The following is a 19,048-nucleotide window of genomic DNA, read 5'->3' as shown; positions in this document are numbered from 1 at the left end:
TCCACACTGCCCTCTTGCGCAAGAGGGCTTAAACCTGTTAAAAAAGAGCATAGCTCTTCCGCAAGAAGCCCTCTCTTAGCACGCCGTACTGTAAATTTCCTTGCGCAAGAGCAGGTGGCAGTGTGGACGCTCTGAGGATTCTTGCGCAAGAATGGCCATACTTGCGCAAGAAGCTGTGAGTGTAGACATAGCCACAGGGTATGTCTACCCAGCAGCATTATTTTGGACTAACGACCGTTATTCCAAAATAACAATGCGAGCATCTACACAACAGTTTTGCTATTTCAAAATAAATTTGAAATAACAGGTGGCTTATTCTGACTCTGTAAACCTGATTCCATGAGGAATAATGCCTAGTTCGGAATAGCAGGTATGTGGACACTCCCTTGCTGCTATTTCAAAATAGCGTCTCCCCAGGGCCATTCAAAATAATTACTCCCCAGGGTTTCCTGAGGCTCTAAACCCAGCCTCCACATTAGGGAAGCCTGCCTCAGATTAATTTTGAGGCTTCCCTGTAGTGTAGACGTGCAATTTTGAAATAAGCTATTTTGGAGTATTTATTCCGGAGTAGCTTATTTCGAAATAGGCAGGCAGTGTAGACGTAGGGCTGTGGGAGACCTAGGGCAGCAGCTGCCCTGCTTGCTACCGCTTGGCCTGCTGGAGCCCCTAACCTAGCTGGGGCAGAGCTAACAACCCGTGTTTATGGGCGAACCCCGAGCTGGAGCTCCAGGAGCGATGCAGGCAGACAGCAGCGGGGGGCGCTGTGCCCTGCCCGCCTGGGGGCTGGAGCTAACCCCGGCTGCCGGCCTGGGGGGTACGCGGAGGCTGCGGGCAGCCGAGCGCTCTGCAGGCGTCCCGGCTCCGCCGTGCGCCCCTCTGGCCACCAGAGGGAAGCACGAGAGTGAGAACCGGAGGCAACAAAAGGCGGCGAGGTGCCTGGCGGGGGAGACACTGGGGGCGCTGGGCAGGGGGCGGCAGCGTCGCCGGGCGCTTTGGGGGGCGCTGCGGCACGTTCCTGCCTGGACCCCAAGGCGGGGCGGCCGCCCGCGCGGGGCCCCCGAGCCGCGGCGCTGCGGGGCAGGCGGAGCCCTTACCTGCGCCCCCCGGCGTGGAGAGCGCTCCCGGGACAGGGGCCATCGCTCCGGGGCCAATCCGGCTGCGAAACTTCGCCTCCCCCCCCGCCCCTCTCCGCCTAAAGTTCAGAACTTTGCCGACGTCAGGCGCTCGGCAGCCAATGGGAGCGTGCGCTGATATTTTGGGAGGGGGAGGAGTGGCCCCCATGGCTCGGGTGCCTGCCTGGCCGCCGGGCGCGCAGTGAATGGGAAGGCGGCCGTCGTGGGAGCCGCGTCCGGTGCCTGCTGATCCCGGGGCTCTGCATCCGCCGCCCCCCTCGGTGCTGGCCTGGCATGGGCGCGGAGAAGGGGCAGGAGCCAGGGACTGAGCCGCCTGCGGCGGGAGCGCGCTGAGACCCCCGCGATCGCCTCCCCCAGCGGTTACCTGCCCTGCCAGGTTGGGCGATGCGCAGCGGGGCGGGGGCTGCTTGCCGGACCCCCTGATGGACGGTGGGCTGGTTCCCTGCACTCCCCGCTCTTCTCGCCTCCGGCTGCAGCGCTGCTGAGCTCCCCGCCTGCCGGCCGGACTGCCAGACCGCGCGGGGAGCCCGAAAGGCGAAAGGCACCGCTGCGCGCCCCCAGCTGCCCCTGGAAGATTGGCCGCTGCGGCGGGCGCAGAGGATGGCAGGAGCGGGCTCTCGCGGGCGGTGCTGAGAGCCCCGCGCTGCCAGTGGCGCGCTCTCCGCGGAGTTTTCCCTCTCTGAGGACGGGCTGCCTGCGCGCCCCTTCGCGCCCCGGGGTGACGGGAAGAGGAGACCATGGTGTCCGTCGGGAGCGGCGCGTCCCTGTGGCTGGGAGTGCTTCTGGGCGTCTGGAGCTCCGGCGCTTGGCTGCCTGTCGGGGGGTGCCCCAGCAAATGTACCTGCTCTGCCTCCAACGTGGATTGTCACGGGCTGGGACTGAAAACGGTGCCGCGGGGCATCCCCAGGAATGCGGAGCGGCTGTAAGTAGCGCGCGCAGGCTTCCCGGGGGCTTGCGGGAGCGCTCTGGGTGAGGGGCCCCCCGGGGACACCTGGGCGCAGACTCCCGGAGCTGCTCTCCCGGAGCACGGACGCAGCAGGGAGGGGGGAGGAAGGGTTCGGGACTGGCAGCCGCTCTGGCCGGTGCGCTGCCCTCAACCCGGTGTGTCAGCATCTTGTCTCCTGCAGCTGCCCCAGCTGAACATCGCGCGGGCTTAGGTGTTGCAGGACTTGGCCAAGGGCTTCAGAACTCGGCTGGGGCACTGGCAGGGGTTAGCACTGGAAACAGGCCAGGAGTTGATCTGGGTGCTTTCACCTGGAGAGCCTAGTATTGCTTCCTTCTTGCTTTGTTTCCCAGCAGGATGACTGCATTCCCATGGAAACCTCACCCGCTGGCAGAAATAAAGCAATAGGTTGCCTTAAAACAATCTCTGGCTTCTGTCTTCCACTGACAGAGTAAGGCAATACTGCAGGGAAGCCTGTCACTTAGTCCTTAACTTCCCTTCTGCTATATCCCAGATATTGCTGGATGGCGGGATATTGCAGACAGCAGGAGCTGTAATAGGGGAGTGCAGCAGGAGTGAGGGGGCCTGTGCTTGCTGTGTGACCATACACCATCAATGCATGCTTCATTTGCCACCTGGAGGGTAAAGTTTCTGTGTGGATGAGAAAGCTGAGGCAGTCTTAAATGAACTTTGAATGGAATGCTGGTTACCCCAGTGCATATGGCAAATAAACATTCAAAAATAAGTAAAACGGAAAAGTGTCAGATTGAAGATTTGACCAAAGGTCATTGCAGCTCCACATTGAGAGGCCAATGATAAGCAGTTTTAACATTTGAAAATTCAGCTGTCCCATACAAAATATACTTTGAGGGTTTGAAACTAGTCTGCAGATAACACAGTCCAGTAGGGACTGACTGCTAAGGGAGTCAGTTTATGTAGAGAAAGCTCAGAACCTTAAACTAAGCAAAAAAGTTTTCATGGGCACAAACTCAAAGGCTAAGTTTCAACCCAGGATGAATTGTTATGAAGGTCATTAATGCTTCCAAAAAGGCAACTCATAATGGAAATATTAGCAGCCCTTTGATGATAGCAGTTTGGGTGTCTTACAAACCACACAACTTCCCATCTTCCATACTTGGCAATCCAGCAGTACGTTGTAATTTCACACAAAGACCATTTTAACACCAACTGAGCAGATGAATTTGGAAAGGATTAACATCCATTGTTGCATACAAACTCTGGTTTGGAACTTGACACACTGTTTAACAGTAGCCTGGGAATTTAGAGAATACAGGCCAACCTGGTAGCAGAACAGAGTCAACAACAGTAACGCTAGGTCTATATACTACCCTAAATTCATATGCCATGGGCAAATCATAAACGTGGTAGTGAGGTGTTCCTTTTCTGTATGCAAGACTAAAGAGATAGAAGCAGAAAGGAGTTAAATTTGGGCTAGAAATAAGGTGTAAATATTCACAATAAGGTATTTGACCTTCGTAAGAACTTACCAGGGGCATGGTGAATTCACAATCACTTACGACATCCATCTTTGACTTAGACTTTTCTAAACTATATGTTCTAGCTCAGTCACAAGATATGGGCTTAGTGCAGGTATTACTGGGTAAAAATTAATGGCTTGTGCTACGCCAGAGGTTGGGCTAAATTATAATGGTCCCTCCTGGCCATAAATTCTATGACTCTATCTGCATGAACAAGTGTGTAATATAGTAGAATTATAGGAGAAGGAACTGTGTACACTAAGTAGTTGTAATATTCATGATAAATCATGAAAATCTAAAGTTTTAGTCTTTTACAACACATTAGTCTTTCAGCTGATTTCCTTAAAATAGGTTGATAAAACTTTGAAGAATCTAACTTACTTTGGAAATAAAACTATTGAAAACCATATTGTGGAAAATGAATCTCATTGCTGTAAAACTGTACTGAGGATGATCTTTGTTACAACGCATAAATGGAGAGCTTCTTAAGTTATTAATGTGTAGAACCTAAAATAGCAGGCTATTAACTTGCCAGTATTCACTCAGGCGTAGAATTAACCGATAGCTTGTGAATGTAGCGGTTCAGACAGCACTATAATAAGTTTTGGGGAATGTCTAGATATATATTAGAGTTCATATTTTTGCTAATGCATCTATTCTGATTATTACTTATGAATTCATCAGCTCTGTAACTCATTCTCTCATTTTTCTGCCTATTAAATGCCTGTTTTCTGTTAACTTAGTCATAAATATTCTATGTATTCAATAATTGCTCAGGGCTTGAAATGTGCTGTTAGAATCTCAATACAGTAGACTTCCGATAATCCAAAACCTTTGGGACCTGGGTAGTGCCGGATTATTGGATGTGCTGGACTATCAGGAGGTCCTATAAACTGGTTATATATATACTGTATACAGTATATACTGTATATAAAGTGTTTTTAACCCTTTTTATTGTATGTGCTGTATACAGTATACTGTAATGTTTCAGTTTTTTTAACCCTTTTTTACCCTTTTTGCTCGGTTCAGCTGCTGCCGCTGCTGCCTTGTGACTTGGTTTTTGCCGAAGGTCACTCACTAGGCTCTTGCCATTTTGATACCAGACTATCGGAAGTGCCATACAATTGGAGGCTGGATTATCGGAGTTTTACACTATATTGTGGAGCCACCATAGACAGTGACTCTCAATCTTAACTTTTCCTGTGAAACTCCAGTGCCCACGAAAGGGTCTGTTTGCCTGAGAAATGACAAGTGAAACTTGAATAGAGTGACTGGATACAGGCACTACATCACTTGGTTCTGAGTGCTCCCTTGCGTCTGTTAATTCTGTGCATGACATACACTGCCTTGATTTGTAGACATTCTACTATTTTGCTTAATGTACTGACTAATAATAAAACAAGGTTAACTAGATGTGTAATGATAATGCTATCATCCAGGTCAGAAAATAAATAGCTGCAGTTTGTAAGATACCTTGGAAAATGTTCTTGTGAGTTTTTTTTATGGCTACTTGCATGCCATTGTACTTTACTTTGTAGAAAGAGAGGTTTTTCTCCTTTCTGCACCCAGGTAAGATATAGGCTGAAGATGTCAGTTGTGCCTTGTTTTCATTTGAAATTGACAATAGATGTATCGAGATCACTTAAAATACCAAGCTTTTAAAACTCTGGTTGTGCAAACCTTCCAGAATGTTTGGTCTATTGCAACCAGGCTAAATATTATCTTAATTTTTGTTTTTAAATGAAACCAAATGAGAATAAATTTAAAATGTAATGTTACGGAGATCTGGAGAAAAGCTTTACACCGAAGAAATTGGTTCTTTACTTTTGTGCTAAAAAGTAATGAGCACAATTCTACTTCTATCTAGAGAAATGCAAAGTCACTAGAGTTTTTTAGTATTGTAAAATCGCTGCTTTGACAGTTTTTTAATAATGAATGTGAAACTTATGCTTTTTTTTCAATGTCTGGAAATTGCTTCTCTTGGAAAGAAAAGTGGTGGTGGTAACTCTTTCCAAGTGCCGCAATCTGCAGAGCAACCAGTGGTCACCAAGATGATATAATCCTGAGGAAAATTGGACTAAACTTTTTACAATTTAATGTTCCATTGTCAATTGTAAAAAATGGCAGTATCAAATGCAGAGTATAAGCATGCTTGCATTTTACATAGTTAGCACATTTTATGTTAGCCTTCTTCCCTTAAAAGTCTAGTGTAAATTTAATTTATGCTAGCAGCGTTACATGCAAAATTAAACAAACACAACAGAGATTTCAGTGTAATGGATCCATACAGCAAAGATATGGCTAAATGCAGAGGGAATGAATGACATTTGAAACAAAAATATTTGCCATGAAGCACAAAGTAAATAGATGTTGAGTTTGCCTTTTGTACTATAAAAGGAACCTAAAAATGTAATTCTCCTTTTACCCAAAACCTCAGACAAGAATATTCAACAAAATGAATATTTTGAATATTTAGAAATGGGCTCTAAAATATGGATTTTGGACTTTTTAAAAAACTGATGCTTCTTAAAGAAATTTTTTACATGAACGTGTATACCAGTAGCATAGGCAAAGCCTGGCTTAACTTCTTACTTTATTTTTTCACATCACTACATGCTGGTAAACTTATTTAAACAAACATTTAGTCTTTGCAGATGGCATAACAAAATCTTGAAAACGGAATGTAATCACTTTACAAGCACCCTAAATAATGGAGAAAATTACGGGTTTAAAAAAATATAACAGCCTTTAGCAACTAGCTAAGCACTATGGTCAACTTCTGTAGAGAGCAGTCACTGTACCGAAAACAGTAAATAGTGATATATATGGCTCCAATGAAGGATTATTATAGCTCCAGTGAACTAAGCAAACATTAGTTATTTAGAAATTACATAGCACATGTCAGGATGTACTTCGCAGTCAGCTTTTTGGATGTATCTTACTTTACCAAAATTTTCTATAGGACTATATTTGGTTAACTAACTGAGCTGGTATGCTGTAATCAGTTTCTACCGTCATTTCCATACACAATTTCATATTCTCTTTTTTTTTCAGTGGAACATTGACTGGCTGTCCCATGTCATAAAGAGGGAGCTAGTTCTATAGTTAAAACCTTCAGTTGTACAGATAAAATCATTCCCACAGTCAATATGTTTTGTGACATGCTAGTACTCATATGTAATTATTTCCTTATTGGAAAATGTCTTTAGCTTCTTTGCTGGTTCGTTAATTTACCTTTTATACAAGGTTCACAAAATCATCATATGACAATAACCTAAACAATTGACTCTTGACATGCATTTGTGTAGGGAACTGACTTGTCTTCTAATTTTGGTTTTGGAAATTGCTTGTAATCTAGTTACAGCGTAACTCATGCTTTCCTTTTGTAGCTGGTGAAGAGAGAGTCCACTGTTGTATCTCTTTGGTTTCCTCTGAGCCAACTGTTCTCAACTGCTGGTGCACGGACTGGCATCAGGCCGTAAACCCCTGACTGCCAGTCCGTGGCATATTGCCAGGCCATGCCTCCAGCTGGGCTCTGCTGGGGAGCACAGCAGTGTTCCCTGTGTGTGCCTGCATGACGTGCACCAAGCATCTGCGGCCTGCCTACCTCCTTAGCAGAGCAACGCAGTGGCTGCACATCTGCTCTGGGGTGGGGCCACATGGCAGGTGGCTGCCCCGCCCCACAGCAGATGAGCAGCAGGTGGCTGGTGGCTGCTTTGGTGGTCCCAGCTGGGGCCGTGTAGCCAGAGCCAGAGCTGCGGGGAAGAGAGGTGTGAGGGGTCACATTGGTGGGTGGGGGGGTAGAGCTGACACTGTGGGGCACTAGGGCCAGGGCTAGTAATGTGGGGGCTGGCACTGGGGAGCTATGGAGCTGGGGCTAATAGTGGGACTATAGAGGCATTGGTGGGGTTGGGTGCAGTGGCACTCTGGAAATAGGGGTAGGGTCTGGTGGCGGGAGGCTCTAAGACTTAAGGGGCGGTGGGCTGGTGGAGCTGAAGCTATTCAGGACAGACCATGTCAAACAATTACAGTGTTAAACTTACTTTAATTAGAAATGTAGATCTATAAAGAAGTTTGGTAGACTTTAATGCTTATAAATCTTTGATTTCAAAGCATTTAAGTTAGTCAGCCCATTTTTACAATTGGGGAGACTGAAGTTAGGGTGACGAGATGCAAGCATGAAAGATTGGGGCACTTTTTCGAGAGGGGAAATATTGTTGTATATATAAGACAAAGCCCCTAATCTTGGGAGGTCCTGATAATGGCATGATATCTGTTCACCGTAACTGAGGCATGTGTGAATTGACTGGTGGACTGTGTCACAGCCACTACTGGTCTCATTGGACCATGTAATACCCGTAAACTCCAAATCAAAGATACTTAAGATTGAGAAAAAGCCAAAATTTTTACATCGAGCTCCATTTGAGCACATCTGGTTCCCCAACAGTCAATGTCTCCTCCTTCTCATGTTAAGTAGGAAGCCGTTTTGTTTGTTAATTTTTTGTTTTATTGTTCTGGATTGTTAGAGCAAAGGTTTTTTTCCCTGCTCTCTGTAGCAAGGCTGCTCACTCTGCTACACTTGAGTAGCAATTCAAGGCTGTCGATATTTAGGAGCACTTTGGAAGTTTAGTCATCAGCACATGATGGAATTTTTTCATGTGGTCTGGGGTTTCTGTTGTACACATATATTATTGTGGTGTTCTTGGCCTGAGCGAATGGAGCTGCTGAGGTCCCACTGGCTTGTAATGCTTTTCAGCTTACTCAGCTTTGTTTGTCACATCACTTTCTCCAGGCTCCTTTCTCTAATACTTCTGCATTACCGCACCAGACGGAAGCCTGGCGTGGACGGGGGGAGCAGCTGGAAGGCAGGGCCATGATCGTGTGATTGCACAGAAGCTTGCCCGGGAAATTGCTGGAAGTCCCAGCCACTCCCCCTGCCCTGGCTAGGCTTTTGAAGCACCCAGAGCAGTGACCGCGGGCCCGCCCATCAGCTGGGACTCCCAGGCTGGAAGGCGGGGCCGCCATCGGCACTGGGAGCCTGTGATTCCACAGAACCCTGCCGGGGGCGGGGGTAGAAGCTAGGAGTCCGCGCCAGCCAGGCTTCTGCGCAATCACAGGCTCCCAGTACCGATGGTGTCCGGTATTTTTTGCGAGACCATCTGGCAACCCTAGCGACAGAAATAGTTTGTGTTTAGAAGACTTGGTTATGTAAAGCCCTGATCAGAAAATAATCTTAGCAGAGAAGCTTGATTTTACTCCCTCGTCTTTGCCTTCCTAATGTGGACTTCTCATGTGTATATAGGAACACATTTGCATGTTTGCTGCATGCATGTTTGCCGGATCATGGTCTCACTCTATTATAGTTTCTTATTGTCTTAAGCAGTGGTTCTTAACCTTACTGCAGCCTGCACCCCTTTGGTTCTCAAAATATGTTCTCGCACCCCTTATTAAAAATTGTAGAAGTAGGTCAGTTCTTTAAACCTAAGATCTATCCTAAAAATCTGGCATGTCTCGCACCCCCAAATAGGGCATCTCGCACCCCCAGATGGTGCGTGCACCCTAGGTTAAGAACCACTGGTCTAAAGGGATAAGAATGAGAGTAGCAACCACAGTATCAGTATTTATGGCAGGGGTGGGCAAAAGGGCGTCCGCAGGCCAGACCCGGCCCGCCAAGTGGGTGGATCTGGCCCGCGGAGGTTCTGCTGCTCCTCCACCCCCAGGTCAGTTAGGGTCTGGGGGCAGGGGAGCGCCTGAAGCCTTCTACACTCTGCCCCTGCCCTGTGAGCAGCGCGCGGCACTTCCAAGCACCGCATGCTTCTCGCAGGGCGGGGGCAAAGTGGAGAAGGCTTCAGGTGCCCCCCCCCCAGCCTTAATTGGCTGGGGGTGGGGGAGCGCAGGAAGCCTCCTCCCGCCCTGCCAGGAGTATGTGGCATTTTGAAGCACCGCGCGCTGCTTGCAGGATGGGGGAGAGAGCGGACGAGGCTTTGTGCGCTCCCCTGCCCTCAGGCCAATCAGGGCATGGGGGCGGGGGAGCTGCGTGAAGCTTCCTTCACCCTGCCCCAGCCAAGTGAGTAACCCCGGGGACTTCAAAGTGCCACATGCTCAGCGCAAGGTGGGAGGAGGCTTCGGGAACTCCCCCGCCCCCAGATCCTGATTGGCCTGAGGGTGGAGGACTGTGCCAAGCCTCTTCCAGGGCATAGATGCTTAGTGGGAAGGGGGGAGAAAGGGGCTTCTGCACCCTCAGACTAATTATGGTCTGTGGGTGGGGGAGCCCTGTCCCTTCCTGTTTAGGCCCCGCCCCTTCCTAGGTGGCCCAAGGCTAATTCAAAAATTTTTGAAGTGGTCCACAGGGAAAAATGATTGCCCACCGTTGAGTTATGGGGTCTAGCAATGTGCACAACTCTTGCACTCTCTCGTCAGATGCTGAAGCTATAAGCTGTAACCAGTTAACCAATTAAAAGGGGAGTGGGTGGGTGGGAGGGTGCTCCAGCCCCAGTGGAGCAGTCTCTGCCTGTGGGGCACCTGGGCTCCCCAGGGACAGAGGCTGCTCCGTTGAAGCATCCCCTGCCTTCACGGTGTCCAGGCTCCAGATGCCAGAACAGCCCCTGTCTGCAGCGTGCCCCCCGGAAGGAGGGTGGAACAGCCCCCTGCCCACAGTAAGTGGGGAGCTGCTCCCATCCCCATCAGTTAACCAGAACCGGTAAGTATCATCGGTTAACGAATTAACCTTTCACACCCCTATTCCTTATGCCAACAGCAGATCAGAGGTAGCCTGATATCTGTAGGTTATAGGAGGATGGGTGAAAAGATAACTTAGAAAAAGACAATGATAAAGTGTGGCTGTTATTTGTGGGCTTGTATTGTTTTTATTTCTTTGACCCCATCTAGCTTTAAAGCCCCTTTAGTCTTTTTTAAACTGAAGCTCATCCCAAAGATGCTGCTGAAGGAAGTACAGCACAAAAGGCAAAGATGCTCTCTTTCAGAAGAAAGCTACTTTGTCTTTTTTTCGCTTGGGCATCTCTACTAATTTTGATGGTGTGCGCGCTGCTTTGTTTGTTTGTTTGTTTTTTGTTTTTAATCATTGGCTTGACTAAAGGAGGCTGAATCTGAGTTCGCCACTGGCTTGCTCTTGTATATTAGCAAGGCATGTATTGCAAGCCCTAAGATTCAAAAATGTGGTCCAGCTGTTGGCTCACAGGCCAGATCCAGCCTTTAGGGCAATTCTGTCCAGCTCCTGAATGTGCATTTTAGAGCAAAATGGCATCCTTGCATAGTGTGACCTTGCATGTGCAGTGCTTGCAAGATCATACTGTGTAGCGGATGCTATTTTGGACCACCTAAGTCATGCAAGATAGAATTGCATGCCTCAGTAACAAAGTCACAGTGCCCCTTTAAAGTGGGCTGAAGTTACCTGCTGAAGCCCCTCTAGACCTATTCAGACTGATGGCACTGACAAAAAAACCCTTTCCTAATTGACTGGTTTAAAAAATAACTGCATTATCACCATTATCCATATGAAAATATCTATAGTAACAGGACAATGTACAAAGCAGGAAAAGCTTAGCTAGCATTTTAGTAATTTAAATAAGGATCCAGTCATTATTCAGTAGTTTGGTATTTTCTGTAATAACATTAATCACTATGGATTAAATTGAGCATCATGTGGCTATAGTCACTAATTCTACTGGAATATCACGTAATATAGCTATTTAATCTATCATAATTTTCAAGCCTTGATCATGGTATTGATGCTGATATCTGATGTGATTAGCATTCCTCGGATGGCCCTTTTGGATAATGAAAATGTTCTAAGTTTGTCTGTATGGCAAAGTTTGTCTTGGGGACTATGCGGGTGTGACTCCAGCAAGTATTAGTATGCAGTGTTTTAACTCCCCTGTGTGGACATTAACAGGAATGTTGTGAGCAAGACACGAGAAGTCATTCTTCCGCTCTACATTGCGCTGATTAGGCCTCAGTTGGAGTATCGTGTCAGTTTGGGGCACCATATTTCAAGAAATATGTGGAGAAATTGGAAAAGGTCGAGAGAAGAGCAACAAAAATGATTCAAAGTCTAGAAAACATGACCTACGAGTGAAGATGGAAAGAATTGGGCTTGTTTAGTTTAGAAAATAGAAGACTAAGAGAGGATATGATCGCAGTTTTTCAAGTACTTAAAAGGATGTTACAGGGAGGAGGGAGAAAAATTGTTCTCCTTAGCTTCTGATGATAGGACAAGAAGCAATGGGCTTAAATTACAGCAAGGGAGGTTTAGGTTGGGCATTAGGAAAAATTTCCTGTCAGGGTGGTTAAACACTGGAATATATTGCCTAGGGGGTTGTGGAATCTCCATCCCTGGAGATATTTAAGAACAGGTAGACAGATACCTGTCAGGGATAATCTAGACCAGGACTACTCAACATGCGGCTCATGGCCCATTTGTTTGCAGACCATGGCGTGGTTTGAATTTATAAGGGGCTCAACACGTGGCCTACAGGTGGTATCCTTTGAACATGACCTCCACTGGAAACACGCTCCACAACGGCGAGGTGGGGTGAGCATTGAAAGACGCAAGCGGACAGGCTGGAACAAATGGGTACACGGTGTTGGCATTTCTAGTCCCAGGGAGGAGATGCCAAGAGCACTGGGGCATTATGGGAAATGCTTTGTATTCATGCCCATCAGTGTGAAAAGCTATTTGCATATATTTGCATATATATTTGCATGTATATGCAACCGCACTTAAGATGCGGCCTTCAGCACGTGCTGTAACATTGGGGCTCCCGGGGATTCCAAAGTTGAGTAGCCCTTATCTAGACAGTGTTTGGTCCTGCCGTGAGGGCAGGGGACTGAACTCGATGACCTCTTGAGGTCCCTTCCAGGTCTATGATTCTATGATTATAGGTGTGATCTAAAAGGTACCTAGTTTATGTTAATGTTGTCCTCCTTAAACAGGACTGGTTTAATGTGAACTAAATGCTTTTAGTTGGAACTCCAGCATAGCCACATGGAAGTCAGAGAACCCCTTACTTGTATATGCCCGAGTTCACGCCTCTGTAATCCAAGCTGTGGGGCTGTGTCGTCATAGCCTCCGGCCCTCAGGTCGGGTTACCAGGTGTCCGGTATTCTACCAGACAGGCCGGTATTTGCGCTCTCTGTCCAGTAAAAAAAAACAGAAAATACCGGACACGTGCAATGTCCAGAATTTTCTGATTTTTCCGGCTGCGCACCAGACGGAAGCCAGGTGTGGGCGGGGGGAGCAGCTGGAAGGCGGGGCCACGAATGGCGCTAGGAGCCTGTGATTGCGCAGAAGCCTGGTGGGAGCGAGGGGGAGTGGCTGGAACTCCCAGCCACTCCCCTCGCCCCTGCCAGGTTTCTGTGCAATCACAGGCTCTCAGCTCTGATCGTGGCCCCGCCTCCCAGCCTGGGCGTCCCAGCTGGCAAGCGGGGCTGCGATAGCCATTCTGGGCACGTCAGAAGCCTAGTGGGGGTGAGGGGAGTGGCTGGGAGGTGGGGCACGATCAGCGTTGGGAGTTCTCTACAATCATTTCAGCTGCAGGATAAAAAGGAGTTCTTTTAAATTCTTCTGTAGCCTTAGCTTTAGAGGAATAGACAACAATGAAAATAGCATGCACATTTTCACAATTATTTCTAAGCCTCTTTACATTGAAATGGTGTAGGATGAAGACTGTTTATAATAAAGTTAAGTAGTATACATAGCATGTATGTTTATGGCAGTGGGGTTTTTTTTGCTTGACAAATTTTTAACCTGCGTGTTCGGTATTTTTTTGGGAGACATCTGGCAACCCTACCCTCAGGTTCCCAGATAATGGCAGGGAAATGGGGACACACACAAACATGTAACAAAAGCTAGTAAACAGGGGCTTAACTCTTCAGTCTTAGTTTGGCTTAGGAGCTTGTTCCGGAACTTGAGTCAGTATTTGATGCCTCCTAGGAGCCGCTAGCTCAAGTGACCCAAAGTTCCAGGTCCCTTTACGTAGTTCCAGTTACCCAATGTGCCTCATTTCCTTTGGCTGCCCGCTTTTGCACCTGGTCCCTGGAAATGAACAGCAGCTGGGCTGGCCCAGGCCTAATGGCAGCCATTTCTCATGAGCAGCAGATTTAAGAGGAATCCAGCTTCTCTCATCAAGATGAGGAGAGGAAGCCACTGCTTAAGATCTTAGCTTTTCCCTGGACTCACTGGATATATGCATAGGCCTGCAAAAAAGGAAAACAAAACACTTGTATGCAACTTAAATACATCAGGCTCCCCTTCTGACCACAGCTGTACTGTTATCCAACGCTTTCCCCCGCCAATGCTGCTGTAACTTTCTAACTACATTTCTGGAAACCGGGATGCTCTCTCTAGTTCTAGTTTTTTAGCTTTGGCTGAAGACAACACTGAACTTTCATTTAGCATTTAAAGTTCATGTGAAGACGTAAGTCCTTGTGCTTTGAAAATATTTAATTCTGAACTGTTTTGACAAACCTGGACAATTAATTCCAAGCTCTTAAAGCCCATCTGAAAAAGGGTGATTTTTTTTGTTTCTCCTTCTTGACTTCCTCTCTGTAATTCTGCATGGACGATGTGTTGCCTAATCTTAAAAAAAAAAATCCTATTTCTCAGTGATTTGAGCTGTTGCACTCTAAGTTATGCACCTCTTTGCATCTTCCTCAGATATATTTCCATTCTGGTAATGCCTCAGCTCGTAGACAACTTCTTGGCTGTTAAAAGGGATGGTTCTAGAATGCTGTCTGAGTGCTGAAATAAGTCAAAGGGGAAATCCCTCCTCACCCCAAAACCATTGAAAATGTTATAGCACCAGACCTATGAAGCTCAGGACTGAAGTGCCTCACAAATAGCCTAGTTTAAATGAAGAAATAACCTCAGTTTCTCTTATTTGTGATCATCAGCTGGATGGGGTACTTGAGTTTTCTTTACAGACCTTTTTGTCTGAGGGGACTAGATGGGGCGTACTTACAGCAGCCATTTTAAATCCCTCGTGGCGTTGCTTGCCGGCAATTCTGCCCACTGGTTTTCTTCTCTTACTCAGCCTGTTGTACTTGAGGGAGAGAAGGAAGCTTTATTCATCTCCCGTTATAGAGGAAATAGCATCAGCCCTCAGACCATTGCTACTTGAAGATGAAAAAGACATTGAAGATGGCATCTTGAATCTATGTGCATGGATCTGAAGAGCTGACAGCTCATGAAGATGCTGGCTTGGAAGCAGGCTGGCCATAGACAATACAGATGGCCCTATCTGCTTCCAATTGAACCAGAGAAGATAATAAGCATCTTTCTTTGTCCCATCCTCCTCCCAGCACATGACACAGCTGGAAGAGAGGCAAGAGGGGGAGATAAAATGGGTTGGTAGGGCTATTAGGGGCCTGTAAGGGTCTTCAGGGGTATTTATTTTTAATAAATGTGAGACACTTGTCTTTTTATGTCCACAAAGTCACTGCACTGCAAGCTTTAGTTTTCAGGATCTGGTTTAGAACTGTACTCCTTGAGACTGGATGACTTGGAGATTCATTAGTTACTCTAGGGAGAAAGATGTGAGTCAGCTAGTTTCGGGGATGGACGTTCATATAAACTTGCATCAGAAGCAAAGCACTTTAATGAAACCAGAACAAGTAGCTAGTTAAAGCAGGATAAAAGTGAAGTCATAGATGATCACTTCCACAGGATGGTAAATAGCAGAGGTGCATGGCTTTTGCCTGACCACAGCCTCCTTCTTCCTGCTTCTTCCACTCTATTGCCATGGCTGGTAAGAAATTATTAGTAAACCTGATCTTGAGGTGATATATCACTGTATTTGTATATTCCGTTAACAGGTTGTCCTGTGCCCTGTCCTTATTTCAAGAATGGATATAGCAATAATTTTTAATCACACATTTACTCTTATATGCTCCCTAAAGTTACTGACTTAGCTCTCCCTTCAGTAAAACTGAATGCATATTAATTAGTGTACAAAACATATGGCAGTTAGTGGTAGATTACATTTAAGTAGCTAGTTGCAAACAACTGGATTCATGCTGAGAAAACCTCCAGTTTTTTGAGACCAGGTTGTTAATGATAAACTGTTGCTTGGCTGCTCAATGGATTTGAGGGCTTACATGTGTAAGGGGACTGTTACCCCTTACTAAAACTCTATGGGAGTTTTTTTGGTTTGCCAGCTCCCAGTTTCAGAAGGGGAAGGGTTCATGAGACTGACAGACCCCAGAGACAATGGAAAGCAGCCAACACTCCAGCTCAGCCTGATTGACAGGTTGGACAGGCCAGTGAGGAAGGGGAGAGGCCAGGCCCCATCCTCCCCTTGAGCTGGGATTATTCTGGCTCTCTCTGAGCAAACAGAGAGTTGAGAGACAGCCCAAGGAGTGCAAGCTGTGTGCAGAAGAAGTCCTGCAAAAACAGGGAGCTGAGAGACAGCCCAAGCAGTGCAAGCTGTGTGCTGAGGGGCAGTTTTTGCAGCAGCTGAGCCAGATACACACAGCTCAAGGAGCGCAGACCCTGTGTTGAGCAGCAGACTGGCAGTGCTCAGAGAGCCAAAAGGAACAGAAAAGCAATGCAAGAAGCTAGAGACTGGCCACACAGCACAGCCTGCAGCTGGATGTGGTGAGCAGCGGGGAACTGCAAAGTGTGGGGAGAGGCTCTGGACTGGGAGAGGGGTCTGGCCACTTAGAGCTTGAGGCTGTGTGGTCACTGCCAGAGCAAGCGTGTCCAGCCTGCAGCCCCCCCTCCCTCTCCTCCCCCGCAGCACATCCAAGGCCTCTAAGGGGCCTCTAAGGAAGAGACTGTGGACTGTCCTTACACTCTGCAGGCTGCTGTTTTGATGTCCCTGTGCTAGAGAGCAGGGCTGTGTGTTCTCATTTAACCATTCTCATTTTTTCTTATTCTTTTCTCTTTAATCAGTTGATGTTTAATAAATTGTATTTGCTTTGAACCTTATGAAGTGATCACTGGGCCAAGAAGGCCTGCAGTGTGAAGAGAGCACCTCGGAGTGGGGACACCCTAACTCCTGCCCCTAGTGACTGCAAGGTCAGGGATTAAGTCCCAGGAAACCTGGGCCCAGCCTTGTTGGGGTTTCAAGGGCTCTGGTACTCAGGAGAGTGGAGGAGGAGCCCTCAGGATCAGGGAGGCCGTGGGGTAAAGGAAGTGGGAGCGGGGACTCAGATCCTTTCGCTGGTCCATTTCACCGGGATGCTATAGAAGCCAGGAAAGTTCCCCACAATAGCGGGACCATTCCCCCGCTTACACATGGGAAAAACGTGAGATTGAAATCACAACATGGCTGCCACTGTTGACTCTTTGGTGTGCTTGGTGGTGGTGCATAGTCTCAAAAGTTAAGGAAGAGGTGGGAGATGTTTCAAAAATTAAGTAACTAGTGTTTTTGTGCTTAGCTCAAAACTAACTTCCCCTGTTGCCTTTGAAGCCTGAAATTGCATAGATGATACTACTCTGACACCCTACTCACAGTGTCTTTCTAGAACATATAGTCACCCAGGTAAGACAAAACAGAATCAATTTAAATTACTGAGTGTACATATTATGAATATACGTGATAAATAGAAACTGCTTCGCTTCCTCCAAAGGACAAGTGACTAGCTAGGCCCACTGTGCTAGTTTCAGGACATTTCTATTATATGATGACTGCAAGTAAGGCTGGGATAAAAGAAGAGATGTTGTCACAAAGCATCAGGCTTGAAAGAAAAATTGTTGCAAGTATATTTTTGAGAAATCCTTCTTAATGACACAAATTGTATGTGAGGCCTGGAAAATACACAGGACAATATTAAGTATGAGAACTTCATTTTGAAGGGGTCTTTGTGTTTTCATGTCTGTATCTGACATGCCCAATGCAAGTTTTGCATTGTATATCATATACTGGTGATTTTGCTTTAGGAACTTTTTGTGAATTATTACTTTGTTCTTACAGTTAAATTTATTGTTCAGTTCGGGGGGTGAGGGGGGAGGGAGATGTTTTGCTTTGAATCCGTGTGAAATATCTGGATGAAATGTCTTTTGAAGTTAGTTTTCTTCTCTTAAAAACTAGCCAAGGTGCCTATTCAATAGCAGTGCCCTGGTCAGTTAGTAGGATTATTCTAAGAGCACAAAACCAAACACCCTTGTCCAATCCCTTGCTCCTTCCCTGAGGCTCAGCCCCTGCAGTGCTGATTGGAACCTCTAGGATTCTGTTTAGATTGGGTGTTCCGGTTAAAAAAAACACCAACCTAAATACCTGGCAAACCTATCAGTCAGCCATGTAAAGTATCCAGCCTGCCAAAAAATGGGTTGGTTAGCTGTGATAAACAATGTTCAGGGTGATGTAGAAGACAAGTGTTCAGATTCCATCTAGTGCTCCTGAGATGTGGTCATTGCGAATTACAGATGGTGGCGTAGTAAGTGTTTGAAATGGGAAGCAGACCCTGAAAAACTGGGGCAGCCATGTTATTTACATAAGATAATTGTACGCTGATGAGTGAAGCAACACTAAAACAGAATACACTTTATAGGAGATATCTGTGGTACATGCCAGGGGAGGGGAGAGAGGACAATTCCACATGGAGGGGAGAAGGCAGGACCAAGTCATGGCAGCAGAGGAGTCAGAGTTCTTGAAGCACACAACAGAAATCAGAGCCCCGTTCTGTTTATATAAATGGAAATGAATGTTCAGAGAGGTGAAGTCCAAGAAGCAAAGACCATTGGGAAGGTAAGAAGGAGGTGGGTGGAAGTTCCTTGGATAAGAGCACAAAAGATTTTAACAGAGAAAGGCCCCTCGATTTCAAGGGGTTTAAGTACATGGTGGTTTTTAAATTACATCATGCCACAAGCTAGAAATTGCTATACTATATTTAGATTGTATTTATTCCAATGAGTTTTTGAATAGCTGCCTATGTGAACTTATGAATTGCTAGAAACTTTGCAAAATGCATGTCTCTTTGGGCTCTCGCATGCCATGAAAAGGGCGGTGACGATTCAAAGTTTTGGTGTGATTGACATTGCTTTTTAAATTAAACAAACAACTGAACTATTGCTTTCCATGAAGATTGCCCTGCAGTTCCTAAATGTAAATCAGGGGCTCAATGCAAAACAGTTTCATAAGCAAGAACGGTTACGATCACATGCCATGCCAAATCTGAAGTGCAATTTAAGTAGCATGTGGGAAACCAATCTTGTTTACAATAACTTCTGTTGCATGGTGGAATTTAAAATGGACTTAATCCATAAGGAAGTGTGCTGTAAAATAGGTCAGCTCAGCATCTTTCTACCACGCAGCCAAACCAAAAAAGGAGGGCAGAAGGAGTTCAAGGGAAGAAGCTACATGAGACATTAGGATTCATGGAGAGTCCATACCACTCTGATGAATAACTGGAAAGTAATCCTCTTTGCTGAAGTCAGTAGAGAATTTTTTATCATTTCAACTGTCTTATTAAAACTCTTCACTACTCATGATAGTTGTTTTATAGCTACTTGC

General features: G+C 46.4%; 1 protein-coding gene across 1 annotated transcript in view; it reads left to right on the top strand.

The window, feature by feature from the left end:
- Positions 1-1,193: 1,193 nt before the first annotated feature.
- Positions 1,194-19,048, top strand: part of SLIT3 (slit guidance ligand 3) — a 791,947-nt gene continuing 774,092 nt past the window's right edge. Inside the window, exon 1 of the mRNA XM_006115755.5 lies at positions 1,194-2,055. Within this exon, the coding sequence (XP_006115817.1) occupies positions 1,871-2,055 (185 nt within the window). The 5' untranslated portion in view covers positions 1,194-1,870. The remainder of the gene's footprint in view (positions 2,056-19,048) is intronic.

Source organism: Pelodiscus sinensis, chromosome 16 (assembly GCF_052426305.1).
Source record: "Pelodiscus sinensis isolate ZL-2025 chromosome 16, ASM5242630v1, whole genome shotgun sequence".
Classification (NCBI taxonomy): domain Eukaryota; kingdom Metazoa; phylum Chordata; order Testudines; family Trionychidae; genus Pelodiscus; species Pelodiscus sinensis.
Note: the sequence above shows the minus strand (reverse complement) of the source record. Positions and strands in the feature narration are given on the sequence as shown.